The 20,891-nt window shown below is 49.7% G+C and overlaps 2 protein-coding genes across 2 annotated transcripts; one reads left to right on the forward strand and one right to left on the reverse strand.

Moving 5' to 3' along the window:
- Positions 1-200: 200 nt before the first annotated feature.
- On the forward strand, positions 201-11,508 carry FAM57A (family with sequence similarity 57 member A). The gene is made up of 5 exons (XM_027861656.1): positions 201-382; positions 847-930; positions 7,187-7,391; positions 8,382-8,477; positions 9,750-11,508. Exons 1-5 carry the CDS (start codon positions 261-263, stop codon positions 10,017-10,019), a joined length of 777 nt encoding a protein of 258 aa, XP_027717457.1. The 5' UTR covers positions 201-260; the 3' UTR covers positions 10,020-11,508.
- Positions 11,509-11,750: 242 nt separating this feature from the next.
- GEMIN4 (gem nuclear organelle associated protein 4) lies at positions 11,751-17,809 on the reverse strand. Its single transcript, XM_027861655.1, has 2 exons — positions 17,761-17,809; positions 11,751-15,408 (listed from the first exon to the last, which is right to left on the reverse strand). The coding sequence occupies exons 1-2, from the start codon at positions 17,768-17,770 to the stop codon at positions 12,236-12,238; spliced, it is 3,183 nt and encodes a 1,060-aa protein (XP_027717456.1). The 5' UTR covers positions 17,771-17,809; the 3' UTR covers positions 11,751-12,235.
- Between the last annotated feature and the right edge of the window lie 3,082 nt (positions 17,810-20,891).

The following is a 20,891-nucleotide window of genomic DNA, read 5'->3' on the forward strand; positions in this document are numbered from 1 at the left end:
GCTCCTATCCCGGCCGCGGGCTCTGGTCACGCGGGGCCACGGGCTCCGGGGGCGCGGGGCAGAGGGAGCTGGGGGGTGGAGGAAGGTGGGCGGTGGGAGGAGCGCGGCAGGCTGGACGGGACGGGACGGGACGGGGCGGGGCGGGGCGGACCGCGCCGGGCCTGGCCGGGCTGGGCTCCGGAGCGGGGCTGAGCCAGCCGAGCTGAGCCGAACCGACAGGGCCAGAGCGCAGAGCGGCCGGCCGGGGACCCACTGCGCCAATGCTGCTGACGCTGGTTTGCGGCTCTATCTTCTTCCCCGGCTTCTTCGTGCTCTGCGCCTGGGGGCTGCACCAGGCGCTTCCCCAATGGAAGGTCATCGACTGCTTGACGTTCAGCAATAGGTACGCGGCGACAGCCTCTCCAGATGCTGCAGCAGCTGCTGCTCTTGGTGGCGCTGGCCATTACGCGCGGGGTCCAGGGACCCCAAGCTGTCCGCGCCATGCTGTGCTAGGCGGGGCGGGGGGAGGGGGGTGGGGGTGGCGCGGCCGGCAGGAAGCCGAAGTGAGCTGTCTGCCTCTCGCTCTCCTTCCCTCCTGCCTGCCGACCCTTTCCGCGGACCCTCACCGGGACAGCGGGGATAGCGCAGGGCAGGGGACTGCTCAAATCTTTGGGGCCAAAATGGATTGACTCGGGGATTGCTGTCTCTTAGGAACTGATGCCGCAGGTTTAGCCCGTGGCTCTTCGGGGAGTGGGGACGTCCTTAGGGGTTGGGGAGTCCGAAGTAGATCAGCGTCTCTTCGCAGTTCCCCAGGATTGGTGATGAAGCATCTCTCTCTCTCTCTCTTTTTTCCCCTTTTACTGTTAGGATAGTTTCTTCAATCCAGGCTGTCCTGGCTTCTGTCTCTGGGCTCATCATCCTTTGGTCCTGCAATGATGTAGTTAACTGCAGGTAAGTGCTAATGTCAGTGGGAGAGGAGTAAACATCCCGGCAGGGGATCTTTTGGGGTGGGGACTGCTTATTAGTGGCTTCCAGGCACCCCTTTATCAGTACCACCATTAGGCTACTGATTATGGGAGTTAAGGAAGGGCTTTCTCGTCTCCTCCCTTTCACCCAGTTCCCTTTCCCACCTTCAAGAACGATGTGAGGAAATTCCAGGGAACACACCAGGGAGTATTGATGTTGTTTAGTTGTTTTCAGTGGTGTTCGACTCTTTATGACCCCTTTTTTGGAGGTTTTCTTTGGCAGAGATCCTGGAGTGGTTTGCCATTTCCTTCTCCAGCTCATTTTACAGATGAGGTAACCGAGGGCAACAGGGTTAAGTGACTTGTCCAGGGTCACACAGCTAGCGTCTGAGGTCGAAGTTGAACTCCGGTCTTCGGGATTCCAGGCTGGATGCTCTATTCGCTTCACCCAGCTGCCCTAGGTGGTATTGATAATGCCTCATAATGGGGCAGTCTTTGAAAGAAATGTGGTCTAATAAAAAGATGAGAATGAAGATTTTAGTCTCAGGCTCCAACATGAGATAGTGTGATCCCAGGCCAAAAAAAAAAAAAAAATGTAGCTGAGGTTTCCCCAGTTGCACGTGGGAAATAATGCAGAATTTCAGGGCTGTGATATAAATAAATAGGTCAGTATACGGGATACACTTGGTGCTTTTAGAAAGCAAAGTGATATGTCCTTCCTTTTGCATGGTGGTGGGGGTGCTACAGGTGTGGAATAGGAACTTTATAACAAAAGAAAACATTTAGACATAGTTATTTGGCAGATAATATGACAGTACTTAACGGTATATATTGCATTCCACATCTGTAGTCCCCATCTTTCTCCTGAGAGCAGAAATTTATCGTTTCTTCAGACCAAAGATTCTAGAAAACATGTTTTAGGATAGAGAATTGGGGCTCCTCATTCTTCTAAATGCCTCCTCTTCTTCAGTCAGCCACTTGGCAGTGCCAATGTGGTACATCTTTCAGATTAAAAATAACCTTCCCCAACACCGGCTGCCCTGCCCTTTTCTCTAGACCTTCTCATCCCTGGCAAAGCTTGGATTCTTGATCATCCTGGGCTCCTTTTCAGAGAACCATCTCATGTATGACATATCCCAAACGAGGCAGGAAGTGGGAGAAGTCCTCATCTGTCCACAATACACAGGAGTATAGTGCTTCATTCTTCAAAACATGTTTTAAACAGCCACTAGAAGGTCTAGGTTTGAGTGACCTGTGGCTGTGAGTTTTCAGAGACTCCGCTGAATAGGGCATTTTGGGATATTTCATTCCACTTTTTTTTTTTTTTTTTTAGGCAATTGGGGTTAAGTGACTTGCCCAGGGTCACACAGCTAGTAAGTGTCAAGTGTTTGGTCTGAGGCCAGATTTGAATTCAGGTCCTTCTGACTTCAGGGCTGGTGCTGTATCCACTGCACCACCTAGCTGCCCCCATTCCACTTCCTGCATCACTTTTCCCAGCCCCAAGTTCTTATTCTTTTGGACTAGATTCCATGGTGGTGGGAAACTGATCTTGGAAGCCTTTCACTGGTATTGCTTTTCACGGGTCTCATTCATTTGGAAATGGGCTCTGTAAGATGAACTTGCTTTACCATAGAGACTAGCATATCTCCATATGGATTTTAACAAGGGCAGAATGAACTTAAAGGTATGTTAAAGCTGGAAAGGAATTTCATTCTCTTTTACAGATGAGGAAACTGAGGTCTTGATGATTGCCCAAAGTCATTATATAGGTCTTAAGTTCCATAGTCTGGATTTGAACCTAGGTCTTCTGAAAGTCCAGGAGAGACAATTGACCTTGGAATCAGATGACACCTATATATGTTCAAAGACTAGCTTTCTAACACTAGCTGTTTGACCTTGGATGAGTCACAGAATCTGTTTCTCTATTTGAAGATCAGAGAATGCTTCCATGACACACCTCGTGGTTTTGTTGAAAGGAAAACACTTTGCAAACCCTTAAAATGTTACAGAAAATGAGTTGTAATTTTTGCCACACAGTGGCTGATAGAGGCAGAGGAATCAAGGTCTGACTGCCAAATACTAGAGTGACAATGGACAAATTTGTGGCCTACTCTCTCAGCGCCCCAGACAACAAAGATTGTAATCACAAATGAAGCGCTGACCTGCACTGGTGCAGGGAGTTTTAGGAAGTTCCCTACAGTGACGTAATTACCCCTCCGTCATCTCTCGACTCCTTCATTTTGCAAAGGAAAGGAGGCCCAGAAAGGTAAAGGGTCCAAAGTCACAGAGCCAATCTGTTGTAGGCTTGAATCCATGCCGTTCAGGATGAATTCCTCTTACGGCCTCGGGTTTTATGCTTTGATTCCCATCACCTCTTCAGAAGCAACTAGGTGATGTTACTATAGGCTGTGTATTGTAAGAGAAATGAGGCTGTGATTCTCATACACAGGAGTTCTGGGCTGGGTTGAGTTTCCTCTCTTTGTAAACTTAAGTATTTATTACTAATAAAGATAAACATAATGGGATATATCCTTGGGTTCCAAAAATACAGGATGGGGGGACTGTGGCTAAATAGCGGTTTGTACGAAAGCTGGATTTGAAGGTACAGCCTAGAAAGAAGGAGTTGAGTTATGTGCCCTTAGGCAGGCCACATCTGGGAAGTAAGTAGTGTCTTTAGTTCTGGAGGCAGCTAGGTGGTACAGTGAATATAGCACCAGGCCTAGAGTCAGCAAGCTCTGAGTTCAAATCCTGCCTCGGACACTTACTAGCTATGTGACCCTGGGCAAGTCACTCAACCCTGTTGATTGGCCTCAGTTTCCTCACCTGTCAAATGAGCTGGAGAAGGAAATGCCAGACTGCTCCAGGATCTCTGCCAAGAAAACCCAAAGGGCCTGACGTAACTCAACAACAAAGAAAACCAGTTATATTGAAATAGTTATCAAAATACTTAAAAGTTCATGGGCCCCTGATATAGAGGGACATGAAAGCCCTCTAAGTAGCTGAAGGACTTTTAGATGGAAGAGAGATTAGATGTAACAGGAAGCAATAGGGAGAATGGGAGCAGAGGTTACATGTGAGGAAGGTCTAGGCTAGATGTGAGGAGAAACTTCCTCAGAACTGGGGCTGTCCAAGAGTGGGACCGACTGCCTCAGAAAGGTCATGGATCTTCTGTCGCTGGAGTCTTCAGTTGGAGGCTGGATTGGCACCAGTTGGGAATGTGGTAGGAAGGATTTCTGGTCTAGGTAGCCATTGAAATTCTTGCCGTCCCTCAGATTGTCATTTACTGACTCTCTAGAGCTCTGAACCACCAAGGAAAATGTCCTCCAACTGCTTTCATCTTGTCCTGGTGATTCTGAAGCCTCCCTTTCCAACCAAAGGGACTGAAATAGACTGAAGGAGCTGCCGTGACCCTAAGTTGCTCTCCATATTGGTTCCAAGGCTTAAGTGGAGGCTACATATTGCAGAAACACATGATCAATTTCTGCAATTAAAGCCATGATGTGCAGCTTGTGGGGAAAAAAAACAGGGAAAAGGGCAAGCTACAAATTCCTGTAAACTATTTGAAATAAGAACATTTCCACATCAGCCTTTTGAGGCAAAGGGAATGGGGGAGAAATTCTGGACTTTACTTGGTCATAGGGATTCTTAGTGGTAATAATACCTAAAATTTCATACTGCTTTAAGATATGGCTTCTTAACCCTTTTGTGTAATGGACTCTGTCAGCTGTCAATGACTCCCTTCACACTATCTTGTGCTGAAGTCTTTATCAAAGGCATTAAATAAAACATATAGAATTATGAAGGAAACCAATTAGATTGAAAGATAACTAAATATTTTTACCTTTTTTTTAATTTTTAAAGAAATTTCATGGGCTCAGGTAAAGAACCCATACTAAGTTCTTTGGCTGAAATTGTCTGAATTTTTTAGAGAATCTGGATCTCTTCATTTTCAAGCCACCCGGGATGGAAGATCTTAATAGAACCATGACATAGAGAAAGAAAGCAGGAGGCCACAAGTTTAGACGCTTCAAGTTTGGCTTCATCTCTGTGGAGGAAAAAATATCAGGTTTATGCCTTCGTCCTTCTATTTGTAAAAGCTTACCCTTTTATGTAGGCAGCAGGCAACATGGGGTAGTGGAAACACAGAATTGAAGGGCTAGAGGACCTGAGAGGACATTAAGGCCAAATCTCCCCACTATTAACATGCTCAAGGAGCGGTCACCCAGCCTTTGCTTAAAAGCCTGTAAACATGCCTTCAAATGGATCCTGGCTCTCTTACTGTGTGACCTTAGAAAAGTCAGTTAAACCTTGGTGGGTCAGTTTCCTCATCTGCAAAATGAGGATTGAACACATCAGGGCTCCTTAAACTTTTTCCACTCTAGACTCCTTCATCCTGGGGTTCAGACCACAGTTTAAAGAAGTGCTGGACCAGATCAGAGCTTAACAATCTTTTTAATGGCACAGACCCCTTCTCAGACCATTTTAAATAATGGAAGAATTGCTCCATTTCAGTTGGAGGTTAGGGAAAATAAAGATGCCATTTTTTCCCCAATCCAAGTTCACAGACTCCAGGTAAAGTATGTCTACCTCTAAATCCAATCATCTGACACTGATGATGTAGGGATGCTGTAAGAGCCCCTGAATCTCCTGAAAGATCTTCAACAAATACCCCAACATTTCACCACCATAGACTTCATTTTGTCTTCTTTGTTTTGATTTTTCTTTAATGAGTGCAGTACTGGAGGGCACTTCTCTCCCCCTGCTGAATCTTGCATATAAGTTAGTCTCTTTCAAATTTTTTGCTCACTAGAACCTCCAAAACCTTGTGAATTCAGTAGGGTGGATTGTTGCCATTTTCTCAATGCGACTAAGACACAGAGCAGTGAAAGGCTTTGCCCAAATGCACAGAGCTGATTAGTAAGGGTGCCAGGACCAGAAACCCTGTGTCTTGTTAAGTCACTCGTTATCTCTAAAGACTTTTGCCCTAGAGCTGGAATTCTGCATTATGGTAAATAATGGTGTTACCAGGGCATCCCCTTAAAGGCCAGACCCCTCTTGCTTTTACTAGGCTTTCAGGAGCTTTCTTGTATTTTCAAAGGGGGTAGTTATTCTAATTGTGGAATTGTTTCACCCAAACCACCAGGCTCGAGAGAGCCACCTCCCTAACAACCACACCTCCTCCATCAATGCATGAGCAAAGTCCAGGTAATTGATTCACATTATAGCTACTTCATTCACTACAGGCTAGATAGCAGTTCCCATTGTTTATTCATAGTGCAATTAAGGAACAGGAAGTCTGGGTACCATCTCAATAGGAAAGTTGCACCAAATGGCTGCCATCTCTCCTAGGGTACAGAAACTGGATTTTTATTATTATATACAATTTTTATATATGGTTAGTCACTAACTGGCACTGGAGCTGCCATCTGTGGGCACTCCTGATTCCACTTTGTCCTAGGGCATTAATAGAGGACCCTTTGGGAAAGACTTACACTATCTATGACGTTCAGGGGAGTGACAAGCAGCTCATCACAGGCATTTATCTTTCACACCAGCCCCTCTCCTCTGGGATAACCAGCCATAACTTGGTTATTTTACACTGGTTATATACAGGTGGCACCAGAGCTGGAATGACAGGGAAAATTGCCACAGAAGCCACCCAACAGGTTATAGCCACACCCAGGGCTGGGGTTCTGTGTTCTAGTGGGACCTCAGTGGGTATGTTTGAGAGAGAGAGAGAACTGTGAGATGTGTAAATGTAGGCTTGGGATTTTCAGACTCCAGCCTACTGAGTAATGGCATGTTAGCACCGCTGGACTTAAAGTGGAAATAGGAACTTCTATCTAATTCCCACATCAGTTTCTTAGAAGGGCCTGTTGGCAACTTTGAGGGGTGGGTAACTTGGACATACCACAGAAGGCCAGTTAAGTCCATTACAAGGGACCAGCTAAACTAGACGAAAGGGAAACGTCTGACAGCCCTGTTTAAAAGCAGCAACTGATGTTGAGATTTCTGGCTTCTATGTTTGGCTCCTTCACTGAGTTGCCTGATGTCCAAAAACTTCCTTGTGCATTTTCACTTCACTGTTTACTCAGAGTTCTTTCCTGGCAAGCATTTGGAGCGATAACCGCTATATAAGTAGCAAGTGGGTCGGCATCACGCCACACTGTTACGAGTGGGCAGATCCTTGGGTTCCAGGCTCACAGAATCCGCTTTTAGAATGTTCATGTGCTTCCCTCTAGGCACTGGCTTGCTCGCGAATATATATGGGTTTTGATTCCATACATGACCTACGACCTAGGCGCTATGTACATTTGCTACTGGTACCGAAACAGAGGCGAGGATAAGAAACACTCTCTCGCCATCTTTAGGAACTTCCTCAAGCACGATCGCCTCATGCTCATGCACCATATTTTCATTCTGATCGTTCTTGTACCCATTACACAGGTGAGTGTTCACAGGATGGTGTCACCATCATTGCAGAGGCAACTTGTGTTCCAGAAGAGTGGGGGACATTATCCATGCCTATGGAACCATAGCTGCGCCTCAATGTCCTTTCCCTTTCCAGTTTCATTTGTTCCCTTACTTGGCTGGCTCCAGTGGGGCTGCCCAGCCCCTTATGCCAGCCATGTCAATGGTATGCCTAGAACCTTAATTTGAGTTTTTGGGGTCCATTTCATGAGTTATCATAGCTCAAGAATTCGCCCGTTGGCCAACCTTCTCACTGTTAAGCAAGGTTTGTCCTCAGCCAGCAGGCGCATCATTTGATGCAGGCATCCATCATCAAGGTAAGACCTACCAGTGTCCACTAGCATATGCTCCACTAATAGGGCTTTCAAGAACTCTGGATCATCTCCATGCCACGACAAAGCATCAGTCAGGTTTGAGTAAACTTGAAAAATTAACATTGGCCCCATCCACAAATTGTGCCTCTCCACTCCTGCCCTCATCTCCCACAGCACTAGGCAGCCTGTGCTCTCTGTATATATAATGCAATAATCATTTTAAAAAGTGAAAACGTCAACTGATTGAGTGTTGTGTCTTTATAATGCTAAGTAGCTGCTTTCTTTTCATGGAATTGACCTAATATTTTGTTACCATGAAGGTGAAGCCTTCAGGAGAACAAGGAGCAAACCCGTTTTTTGTTTGGCTAGAACTGGATTCCCATGAACTCATATGGTGGGCATGTGAGTGGGTTCCTAGATCCCCTGCCTGGCAAAGATGGTGGTCCTCTGGCTGTGTAGATCATTTCCCAGGGATGGCAGCTGCTCAGGCACTGTTTGCCTCCACTTCCATGTTCAGCCTTTGATTTGTTCTTTGTGGCCAAGGTTCGCCATCTTGGCTGGGTTGGCTCACACACCCTGCCTGGCACTCTGCGGCCATGTTTCATCTCCAAAGGCACATGATGCTCAAGTCCTGATGTCTTCTCACTTGCAGGTAATAAGGGGAGAACGTGGCGACTTCTTTGTAGGCTGTATCTTCACAGCAGAATTCAGCACTCCATTTGTGTCATTCGGCAAAATTCTGATCCTGGTATGTAAAGAATCCGTGTCAGAGCTGGAAGGGAACTGATGAGAGCATCTAGCCCAACCCTTTCGTTCCACAGATAAGGAAACTGAGGCCCAGAGAAGGAAAGTGGTTTGCTCTAGATCATCCTGTAACTTAATGGATAACAGAGTTATAAAAAGGGACCTTGTTTTGTCAATAAATTGTAGTCACAAAGAAAGCCCTTGGGTATAGTAGTGAGGCAGGAGATCCACTGGATGGCCTTATGTTCCGAGTCCTGGTGGAGGGCATACCAGGTGACCCATTGTCCTAGGGCTCCCTGTAGGAGCATTTCCATGGGGGTCATTCCCATCACTAGAACTTAAAGTGTGTCCCCAACTCTGGTCAGCAGATCTTCCTACTGGATCACAGAATCTTAGTGGTGAGAGGAACCTCAGAGCCCACTGGGTCTACTTACCCATGAGCTCTACGATCCCTTCTACAACAAACCCAATAAAGAATTGAGCTTTTGCTTGAAGGCCCCCAGGGAGGGGGCACCCAGCCCTTCAGAGAAGACTCGTCCAGTTTGGGACAGTTCTCATGGTTAGGATTCCTCCCCTTTTATATCTGGCATAAAGTTGTCTCTGTATCTCCTCCCCTTGGGCTAATTGTCTTCTGGGGCAGAATAAGCCTGACCCCTCTTCCATGTGATAACCTGTCAAATACTTGGACCCTAATGACAGCATTTATATATACACATATACACACACACATACACATATGTATATAAACACATATGCACATATATGTAGGCATACTCTACATGTAGACTATATCTTAAGGAGGGACTATATTTTATATTTTATATGTACTACATGTAGTATGTGTATATATATACACACACCCCATTGAAGTGCTAGAGTATATAGATGTGTGTGTATATGTATATATAGGGGACCCCAAAGTCTTAGTGCAGTTTTAAGTCTTAATAGCTTAAAACTGCACTAAAACTTTGAGGACTCCCCCCCCCAGTATATGTATATGTGTATGTGTATAAAATGTGTCTATAAGCACATATGTGTATGTTCTATGTATATACGATACACACACATTCAATTCAATCCAAGTAATGACTGCCACCTTTGGTTGAGTCCAAAGGATCTCCAGAATACAGGCGTTCCCAGTAGCCCTTTGGTATCCAAGGGCTCCCCCAATGACCTTTTTTGCCATTGAACCCAAGCAGAAAAGGCAAAGGGGTAACTCGACCAGCTCTAGCCGCCTGGTGAACCTTTTTTCTTTCCACTCCCTCTCCTTCTGCAGTGGAAGAAGCAGCGCACGTTTGCGTACAAGTTGAACGGAGTCCTGACACTGGGGACCTTCTTTCTCTTCCGCATCCTCGTCTTCCCCTTCATGTACTGGTCCTATGGCCAACAGAAGGAGCTAAGCTTGCTGCAGACACCATTCCACATACCCTTTCTTTGCAACGTCATCAATGCCCTCCTCATCTTGCCCCAGCTGTACTGGTTTGCTCTGCTCTGCAGGAAGGCAGCCCAGATGTTTGACATTTCTCAGGCCAAAAGGGACAGTTAGTGGAGCCCATGACCCAGGAGATGCAGAAGAAAGGGTATCTTCCCACACTACCTGCCTCCTCCACATTCCATGGAACTATATGGGCCCTGGAAGGCCTCTCTTTTCTGGGAGGTAATAGCGAGGTGGAGGGGTTGGGTTTTATAAGGAACAATCACATTTCCTCCCTATGCTGCCTTTTTAACAGAAGTACATTCTCATGGATAACAACTAGGGTATTAGGTTGTGGTATATGAGTAGCTGAGGAATCTGGCATATGGCTGCCAATCACCAGATGGTTTCTGTTAGCTCTGAGGACACTGCTGGGGTCTGATCTCAAAAAGCTGTGCAGCAGGTACCACAGAAGTTTGGGGGAGACAAGACATATAGATCTGGTGACAAGGTAGCCTCTGCTAGGCTATTTGCACACTGACTGTAGTCTGGTTTTTACACATCCTTTTGCTCACCTCCTTTGATCACGGAACAGCCGATGCTGGACCAGCAGGACCAAAGCAACATTTTGCTGATTACCTGTGTACATTCTGAGAATAAGGGGCCAGAAGAACTGGGGCAGCAGTTTTTTTTTTCCTTTCCTAAGCTGACATCCCAAGTTTCAAGTACCCCTATTTCCCTTCACTCTTCCCCTGGTGCCAACGTTTTACCACTCACATCCACCATCCCCTGGGCTGGGATGGAGAGAGAATAGTACCAAGGAGCCCACGATTTTTACAGGACACCAGCTGTGTCTGTTTCAAGTTTGCAAGTCAAGTTAGGGAAATTAGGACCATTAAATGGTAAACCCCACTCTCCTCGTACTTCTCCCTTGCATCCAGTCTGTTCTCTGTCCATATGCACAGGACTGCCTGACTTCTAGTAAAACACAGGATCTTAACAGCTCCCCAAACTACGGCTCACATTGTTCTCAAGATGAGATTCCAGTGGGCTTAGAAAAAATTCATGTCTGGACTACTAAATGTTTTTCCTATTTTCCTTATAACCGAGCGTTCTGACCAGAAACCATGTGTCCTTGACAGCTACCCTAGAAAGGAGTCTTAACACAAATACCCAGGCCCAAATGATCGCTGGGTCCTCCTCTCCACATGGTCAACCCCCCTTGTCACCAGCTACCTTTCAATAGGAAACCCAGGTACCAACTCTAAACATTCCTCATAAAAACAGGATGTTTTAGGAATTATGCCGTGGCAAAGTATTGGGACTTTTTTAAAAAATAAGGTTATCTTCCCATCAGTTGTGATTCCATTGTCTTTTAAAAGTGGCAGTTTATTTAACAGTAATGACTTGTTTCAGACTCTTGCTGTCTGTCTCAGTCTAATGGGTGCTGTTTTTCTGAACCTATAAAACGCTATACAAGTTTTAGGCTTGTCTTGATGTTTTGTTTACTGATAATTTATCTGAAAGAAAAAATTCCCTCATGGAGATTAAATCGCATTCATGTTTTTCCTACTTACTCTCATTATGAAAGACATCAATAAAAATTTCTTTTTAAAACATTCGACTGTCTCTGCTTCTCTTTTATCTCAGAACATACCTGAGTATCTTCAGGATTATCTTGCCTCAGTCTAAGAGGGATATCCTGCAGCCTAGGCCAGCTCCCAATGTGGTCGTGGTGGGCACTGGTGGGTGGAGGGTCCCAGCTGTCCCATTTCCCTTCAGTCTGATCTCAGTGAGGAAATCAGCAATCAAGCTCTGGCCACAATGACAGCCAAACTCTGGATTTCCAAAGAACAAGCCTGGTAAGAGTTAACTTTTATTGCTGCTGCCCTACACAACAAAGAGCATCCTCCTTGATGCCATCAGCACTCATGTTACACTTAAAACAACTTCTCCCATCCCTCCCCGCCTCGTAACCTGTGGACTAATCCATTTGCTCACTTGTTGGGCAATGGATCAAGAGGTCTGGTCATGGCCAAAGAGGATCCTCTGCAGCGTGACTTGAGGCTGCAATGAGTCCAGTGAGGAGGATTTCAGAGGGTGTTGGAGCCTAGGAGTGGTGCTTTGGGACCAATTATAAAAGGATGGGAAAGGTTCAAAAGAAAAGGTAAATTTTATTGTAACTATTACAAATGCCCAAGAAAGTATTTTCTTCTTCTTTACACACCGCACCCTTGGTGCCTCTTGCCTCTCCTATCTCCTAGGATTGTGAAAGGAAGCCTGTGCATCCCATCTGCTGCAAGTCTGCCTCACTTCCACGGAAGACCAACATTTCCTGGTGTGGGTCATCAAAAGCTGTTGATCTTCTGTAGTAAGGTTTTCCGTTGCTCCCTCGGGCCGACGTTCTCGGCAATGGATTTGAGGAAGTGCTGCTCATTTGCCTTCCGGAGCAGGGCATTTGCAGATGTGTCACTTTTGCTCAGGACTTCATAGTAAGAGAGGATCTCCAGGGCTAGAACATAGAGGGGCTCACAGACCTCCTCAGGAAGCATGGCCATGATGTGGAGGATGTGACAGAAGAGCTGAGTGTAAACAAACAAGGTTTCCTGTGTCAAGTCTTCCTCCTGTCCTTGCGCCCATGGGCACAGAGACTGGACCTTGATGGAGTCGAGCAGACTGGTCAGGCTGCTGCAAATGAGCTTGACCACGTGGCTCCAGCCTTCGGCAGGAAGCCAGTTGGAACAGCTGGGGCTGCAAAGGAACTGGAAACCTCTCAAGAAGAGCACAGAGAGCTGCAGCTCTTGGGCAAAGGGTTTCAGGTTGAGCAGTGGAACAAACTGAACATACTCGAGACTGTACGGGACGTGCAACAGTTGTTTTTGCAAAAGACTCTTGGTCAGCTGGTGCAGGCATTTCCACTCGTTGGGGCTGCACCAAGGTAAGACTTGCACCAAGGCCACGAGGAAGCCCTTGCTGAAGAAGCTGACCTCCTCGGGGTTGCCTGTATCCACAGCTAGGAGGGAGAGCATGTGCTCACAAGTGTCAACAGAGATACAGCAGCACTCCATCCAGGCCAGAAGGCCCGTGCCAGGCCCGTAGGCCAGGTGATTCTGTGAGGTCCAGTCATCCTCGGAAAGCTTGCAGATCTCAAAGAGCGTGGCTGGCACTTCACACTTAAAATGACCCTTAAAGACAGTCCGCAGCCGCAGGCCCACCGTCCAGTCAAGCTGCTCCGTCTTTCGGTGGAGCCAGGACAGGGACTTAGTCCAGTTCTCTGGACTGGGGTTCTCTTCCTTGGGCAGCACTGCCTCACAGAGCTGCTCCAGAATGCCGATCACCAAATCTTTAGAGTCCAATGAGAGGTGCCGCTTGGCCTTGGGGTGCTGCCAATACTTGGTGTAGCTGTCTAGCAGCTGGCACAGAGTGAAGAGGAGGGGAAACGGGGAACAGGAAAGGAGTGAGGAGCCATCGGAGCGTGGCTTTGCTTCCAGAGCCTGAATGAAGATCTTGAGACAAAGGTCCACCTCTTCCACATGCAGCATCAAGTAAGGTAGGACAAACGCTTTAATTACCTCCTCAGGCGCCAGAAGAGGGGTCAAGGGGATGGTGCTATTCTCTTGCTCTGGGGGATTCATTAGGTAGCTAAGAAACTCCAAAAACTGCTTCTCCTCCTTGGCTGATGAAAGCTTCCCCCAGATGGTTTCTTTGAGACACGCCACCAGCAGAGAGGTGGCTGAGTTTGGGTCCTGCTCTCCCTCAGTGAACCTGAGGGCAGGGAAGGCACTCAGGATCTGAGCCAGGAACCTGTGAGCCCCAAGATTGACCATGGCAAGGCTGCACATCTTCTTCACCGTGGCCTCTGGGTGCAGCACGATCAGCCTGGCCACGGACCCGATGGCTTTGGCAAGGCCTTGCTCGGAGGCACTCTGGGTGATCTGGTTGAAAGCTGTGTTCAGGTCCTCCTGGAAACCCTCCATGTAAGTGACCAGCTTCTCCGAGAGGCCCTTCCACCCCCAGGAGCTCAAGACGCCCGACAGCACTTTGTTTTTGTCCAGCAGAGAGAGCTCGGAGTAACAGTCCAGAATCAAGTTGGTGACTTCTTCTGCCTGCGCTTCGGGGACCTCTCGGCCTGACGTGTCGACTGTCGTGACCGTTTCCAGCAGCTTCAATACTAAGCCTGGCTCCCGGAAAAGGGCTTTGTTACTCCCAAGGCAGTCCAGCCACTCGGCTGAGAAAGCCCACTTCTTCTCAGAGGCAAAGATGTAGCACATCTCCATGTGCCGGTCCATCTTCTGCCCTATGATGGCCATGGCGATCGAGGCAGTGATGTCCTCTGAGCCCCTGCCCTTCAGAGTTGGGGTGGTCTTCCTCAAGAAGTTCTTCACGCACTCGGCCAGCTCCGAGACCATCTGGCCCTCCTCCTTCGAGAGATCCCTGGTGTCCAGGTAGCCCTCCAGGTTCTGGTTGAAAGAGGTCAGGCTGTCACACAGGCGATAGCTCCCGTAACTCAGCCTCTGGCTGCTGTTGAGCATGGCCTGCAGCTCCTCCCCCCACTGCTGCAACAGGCTGTGCAGGTACCCAAAGCCGACGAAGAGCATCTCGTTGGGCAGCTTGGCCAGTGAGGTCAGGCTCACGTCCCGCTCGGCCTCCTTCACCTTCTCGGCCAGGCCCTGCTGGTGGTAAGGGTTCTGGGTGTCAGAATTCCACAGGGAGATGAGAGTTGCGAGCTTGTCCAAGTACACAGTGATCGACAGCTCGCGTGGGTCTTCCTCCACCAAGGCAAAGACGGTTAGCATGTCGGCCAGGTTAGCCACGGCACAGCACTTCAGGCTGGGGGCCGTGATGTTGTTCTGGATCTGCTTGAGGCCGTCCAGCAGCACCTCCAACAGAGACATGATCGGGCAGGCATCTGGGTCGGCCTTGAACCTCTTGGGTGGATGGGAGAATTCATCTGAAGATGAGAGGTACTTGTGTGCCATTGTCCGAAACTGGGTGAGCAGGGGGTCCTTCGGGTCCACTTTGTGCTTCATCATTTCCCACCAGACATCCAAAAAGAAGGTTACGTCTTCTAAGGACGTGTCACTGGCCACGTGCTCCACAAAACGTTCCAGTTCTGAGCGGCAGATGTTGGAAGGCAGGGCCATCAAGAGCTGGATGAACAGCCCCGACGCCTCGAGGGACTTGAGCAACTCAAAAAGGATGGTGTGGTTGATGGTGGGGATCATGTTTCCCACTGAAAAGAAGATGTCTTCTTGCCACTGAGCATCTGTGTCTGAAGGTGTGACGGGGCAGGGCTGGAGGACCTTGGCCCAGATGATGATCAAAGCTTTCTTGGTCCAGGCCTGGGGGTGGGACTGGGCGATTGCAGAGGAGATCTCTCGCAAGGCTTCAATGATGGGCTGTCCAACTTGCTCCCAGTCAGACTTCTTGAGTTCTGCCAGAGCCTTCGGGCTGAACAGCTGCTCGGCCAGCAGGAATCCCCCATGAAGAATGGTTGTTTCTTCACAGATACTCAAGGGTCCTGTGCAAAAGGTAAACATACAGGATGAGCAGAGACAAATCTTTCAGGACAATAAACAAAAGGTTTCCTGGAAACACACCCTGTCTTCTTAAGGAAATGGCCATCTAAAATGGGCTTCACATGCCAAGGAGCATTCTCGCATGCACTGAATTGGCACCTCCTGCTGACTTCAGGTGGCTCTGCCCCACTGCCACCTGGAAACATTACAGAAACCTGGCTAACAGGGCCAGCTGGAGCCACCATTTATTTGTGCTTTCCTATATATCCCTAACAAGGTTTCAGAGAGGCTCATGGATTTCAAGGAACCACTCAACCCTCCAGAATCTCTTTTCTATCAAGGAAAGCTCGCTTAGCTAACTCCAGGCCTGTCCAGGATACCCTGGCAGAGCTGAGGCGTCAGTACGAAACCAAAAACATGCCTGAAGCTATTCCTGCATCTTCTTCACAGACAGAAAATGGCGGAGACTCCTTTTTCGAGAACCCGCGTGAAATTACGTGTGGATGCCAAAACCTTTTCTTGTGGGGGTTATTTCTTGGATAAGGGAAAGCTTCCCCCAGATGGTTTCTTTGAGGCACACCACCAGCAGAGACGTGGCTGAGTTTGGGTCTTGCCCTCCCTCAGTGAACCTGAGGGCTCCCCGTCTCTGCCTCTTTGGTGCGGCCCCCACCACCCTGGAGTCCCTCACCTCCTTCAAGACCAGCTCCAGCAGTGCCTTTCCATGGTGATGACCCTCCCATATCTTATTTGTATTTATTTTGCATACATTCATCTATGCCGTTGGTGTTCGCCTGATTAGAACTTGAGCAGGGATTGTTTCATTCGCTGTGTCTGTATATCTAATGCCTAGCAGAGAGCCTGGCACATAGTAGGCACTTTTAAATAGATCTTTCTTGACTGACTGGTTCTACAAGAGGGTGCTGGGGTTTCTCCTTACCTTCAAGGCCAAACTTGACCCGGATGTGGCCTGCTGGACACTCCAGGGCTTCATGGAATTCTAACACCCCACTTGCCTCCCTAGACTTTTCAGATTCCCTTCCGTCTTTATTTTTCTACTGAAAATGGACCTGGCCTCCAAATCAACCCATCTGAGGGTCACAGTTGAAACTGGAAAGGACCTCAGGGGCCATCCGGTCTGACCCTCTGATTTTATGGAATTGAAGGCCAGACACTACAGCGCACGCGTGTGTGCGTGTGTGTCCCTCATTTTCTTGGCTGGATCCCTCTGCAGCATGCTAACCTCCTGACTTCCTTTGCCTTCCATAATGCTATGCCTAATTCTGATGATTCTCATTCCTTCTCTCTCTCTGCCTTCTCTTCTACCTTCTCCCGCCCCCTAACCGTAGGTAGTCCTCAAAGTTCACTCTTCACCACTCTCCTCTATGCCTTCCCACGGAGAACTCACCCTTTATAGTTTCAACTATCACCCCACGTGAACAATTTCCAATCTGTTTCCAGCCCTGACCTCTCTCTGATCTTTGCATTTAGATGTTATCAACTCAGACTTCGGGTGGAAGAGAGAACCCTTTCTGTCCTCCTTTCCTCCCTCCCCATTCCGACGTCTGACCCATCACTGGGGCTCATTAGGAAGGGCTGGAGCCCGGGCACAGAGCGGCCTCAGGGTCTCCCTGGGTCTCACTTTCACGTGGGGTGATGTGGGGTGGGTGGAGGCCTCCAGGAGGGGGGGGTGGGGGGGTGATGCTCTCGCGTGCTCCCCAGGGCCCCCAGGTGAAGCGGGGCCCACAGCGCCCTAGGGCAGCACGAGGGGCTGCGAGCAAGCGCCGTAAAGAGCTCCAGGGCCCCAAGTGGGGACGGCGGCAGAGGCTTCGTGGGGGGGGTAGGTCGCACGGGGAAGCGGCAAGGGCCCCTCCATTGCCAGGGGTCTGGATGCACCCCCTCCGGGAGGCCGGGGGTCTCCGTGTCGCCCCTGCGTGTTTCCTTTCGGGGGTGGGGGTGGGTTTTCTCGTCTGTTACGAGGGGGGAGGGGTGCGATTCCGGCCCGAGACCCGTCCCTGTCTCAGGCGCCCGCGCCGGGAGCCCTGCACGTGGTGGGGTCCCTTCCTCCTCGCGGTGGGCCCCCATCCTCTTCCCGCGGGGGCCCCTCCTGCCCCGGCCTCCCCCCAGCCCGCCTCCGGGCGCGTAGCTCCCGCTGGGTTCCTCTCCGCGCAGCTGGAGACGCGGGGGTTGAGGCGGGAGCGCCGAGGGCTCAGCACGCATGCCCGGCCGTGCCCGCGCCCAGCGCGGAAGCCGGGGCTGGGGTGGGGGGAGGCGCGCGGCCGCGCAGGCGCCCAGCGTGGGCCCCCCCGCCCCCCCACCCCAGCACGGCCCAGCCCGGCCCGGCCCAGCTCGCTCACCTAGGTCCATGGCGATGGCGATGGCGGCGGCTGCGGCGGCTCCGGTCCCCGGCGGCGGCGCTGCCCTGCGGGGCTGCCCGCTCCCCGCCTCCCTCGCGGGCTCGCGCCGCGCCCGTGAGGCCCGCTCCCGACGATTGTGGCGCGGGCGCCAGCGCACAAACGGCAGCGCGGCTAAGCCCCGCGCGCGGCCGCCCAGCCCGCAGTCCCCACTCCGCCTCTGGCCTCCTCGGCTGCGCCCGCGTCCGCTCCTCCAGCCCTCCTCCCCTTTCCCTCCTGGTCGGCTACCCGCGCATTCCGACCAACGAGACCCACTTCGGCCTAGAGGGGCTTCCCTCGCCCTTCCTCTCCCTCCCCCCTCCCCTCCCCTCCCATACCCCCTCCCCGCCCCGACAGCGCCCCCTACCGGACCGGACCATTAACCGAGGAGTCTTCGGGCAAGTAGTGGCTAACGGGCGGCTCCTGCTTGCGCTTGTGCTCACCCGCCCTGCCCCTGCCCCGGGGCTGACCTCGGTCCAGACACACTGCAAATAGACACATACAGAGTGCCCCCTACACACCCCTCCCACATAGACACAGAGTGCCCCCCAGACACCCCTTCCATAGACATATACAAAGAAGTGTCTTCCCCATAGACACCCCTTCCATAGACACAGGCAAAGAGTGCCCCCCAGACAACCCCTCCTATAGATACATATAGAGCCTCCTCATTGACAAGTATACAGAAGGACCCCCCCCCCCAGACATGTACATACAGCACCTCCCCATAGATCCTTCCAGGACATCACTTCAATGTCCCACAAGCACCTCAAACTCATTTGTTCAAACCTAAGCTTGGTTCTCTGTTCCCCTCTGGACTTACTCTTCCTTCTGATGGCTTTCTTAAGCTGAGCTCTTTTGCCATGGTTGGTAACTTTGGCATTATTTTTGCCTCCCCCTTTCCCTTTCCCTTTCCCTTTCCCCTTTGCCATACTCCTCCTATCCCCATTCTCTTTGGTCTCGGTACAACCACTCTTGTAAGTCAAGTGGATTTGGGGTATTCCTGTGTAAAGACCAGTACAGGCTGTCATTCCTCAAATCCCAAATATGTGTGTAGCTTCAGCAGGATGACCTAGATGTGGCAGCCCTCTTCTGATGGGTCTTCCCACTTCTAATTCCACATCCTTCCTGCCTCAGCCATGCCACTGCCCCAGTACTCTCCTTCCTCATGAACCTGGTCATGTCAAGCTGCTTAGGCCTGTCACATGGAGCCCAGGTTCCACTGCCTGGTGTTCGAGGCCCTCAGCTCCCAGCACTACCCTTTTATCCCCCTTCTAGACTACATCTCTGAGGTTAGATTGTCTCAGGTCATTTTTGTTCTTTTCTCTGGTGCCTGGGCAAAGTCCTTTGCACACAGAAAGCACCAAATGTTCACTTTATGGTGCTTTTAAAGGTGCACAAAGTGCTTTATTTGTGCAGAAGGAAAAGTTCCATGGATTAAAGTAGTCCAAGTGATAATCATTAATATTATGATCCTGATTTTACAGATGAGGAAACTGAGTCTGAGAGGGCATTGATACTCCCCTTTACCTTGGCTACTCCCCTCACACGCACTGCACTCTGTGGTGGTGTTTCCCAGGCCTAACCACACAGAGAGTGTCTTCACTTTTAATCTCTTCAGATGAATTCAATCGCCTTGATTGAGGGCCACTATGTGTAGAGTGGTGTGATAGATCTGAGGGACAGCTGAAAGCCTCATTAATGCCAGGACAATATACAAATATTCGCATATAACTACAATGCAGAAAACATTAGATAAAAAGTAGAACCTGAAGTGTGATCTGGGATAAGGCCTGGGAGGAGAGCCTGGAGCTGGGGGGAAGGTCTTGATTGCCTGGGGAGGAGGATGAAGGAAGGCTTCCTGGAAGAAATGGCACATGAACTTAAGGAGAGGTGGACCGGGGGAGTGATGAGAGAGGAGCCAGGAAAACCTGACTTGAGGTTCCCTCTGCTTTGTCCTGTCTGGGTGAGCCTGGCTCCTTGAACCCAAGCCCCCTGAGCAGCCTCAGCAAGTCTCTCTAAAACTAAGCTTGCAGAAAGGCACAGACTTGTAGAGGGTGCTTCCTCACTGGGCCTTCCATAAATACTAATAAACTAATAATAATAACAGCTAACATTTATAGATAGGAATTATGTGCCAGGCACACTGTACTAAGCACTTGACAATATCATCTCTCGTGAGCCTCACAACAACCCTGGGAGGTAGGGGGCGCTTTTGATATCCTCATTTTACAACTGAGGAAGCTGAGGCAAACAGAGGTTATGTGACTTTCCCAAGGTCACACAGCTAGTAAATATTCTGAGGCTGCATTTGAACTTAGGTCTTCCCGTCTGCGATCCTGTGCGCTATCCACTGCGTCACAAGAACCTCAATAATAAAGAAGGGGTGAAGGGGAGCCATTCTAGCCTTGAAAATGGCATGAAAAAAGGAAATAACAAACAGGAGTCCTCGGGATCAGAAACTCGTCATCCTGCTCCCAAGCCTGCATTTAGTTGCACCCTCTACAACCCCAGCCCTCGCACACACAGTTTTTCCACTCAGTCCAAACACTCTTTTCGAATGCTAAACTTTTTCTTCACATTAAATAACCATTCATTCATCCACTGGGTCCCTGAACCTCCCTCCAGACCTCACACCAAGACGCCCACCCCCCATACTGAGCAGATCTGTACATACTAACAACCCCCCAACATACACTAAGCATTTTCCCTAAAACACTATTAACACGTGCCCCCCAACCACACAGACATCCTCGTGTCCTGTAGGGACTTGTCCTTCTTGGGGGTCACAAAGGGCCCTTTGCAGGCCAAGAGCTTTCTCGGACCAAACCTTTCACATGCATCATCGACTTCAGGCACACTGACTCCCAAGCCCTCCTCCTGCCATACCATACAACCCTGAATAACTGCCCACCACAGTAGAGACCACCCTCCCCACAAACACCTCTGATTTTCACTCCCCTAACCCCAGGCCCCACATAGAACCCACTGCCCCTCCCTGCTGGCCTTCTTCATGCTCTCCAGTCCTGGCAGAATGAGTGTACTGCATAACATCCCGTACCATACAGGCCCCCTTCAGCCCTAAGTGGCCCTTG

Source organism: Vombatus ursinus, unplaced genomic scaffold, assembly GCF_900497805.2.
Source record: "Vombatus ursinus unplaced genomic scaffold, bare-nosed wombat genome assembly UNPS02014768.1, whole genome shotgun sequence".
Lineage (NCBI taxonomy): Eukaryota > Metazoa > Chordata > Mammalia > Diprotodontia > Vombatidae > Vombatus > Vombatus ursinus.

Excerpts from the sequence above, each read along its gene's own strand:
- FAM57A (XM_027861656.1), top strand. The coding sequence starts at position 261 with ATGCTGCTGACGCTGGTTTGCGGCTCTATCTTCTTCCCCGGCTTCTTC. Across the intron at positions 383-846 it reads TGCTTGACGTTCAGCAATAG|GATAGTTTCTTCAATCCAGG; the intron begins GTACGCGGCGAC and ends TTTTACTGTTAG. Across the intron at positions 8,478-9,749 it reads TCGGCAAAATTCTGATCCTG|TGGAAGAAGCAGCGCACGTT; the intron begins GTATGTAAAGAA and ends CTCCTTCTGCAG.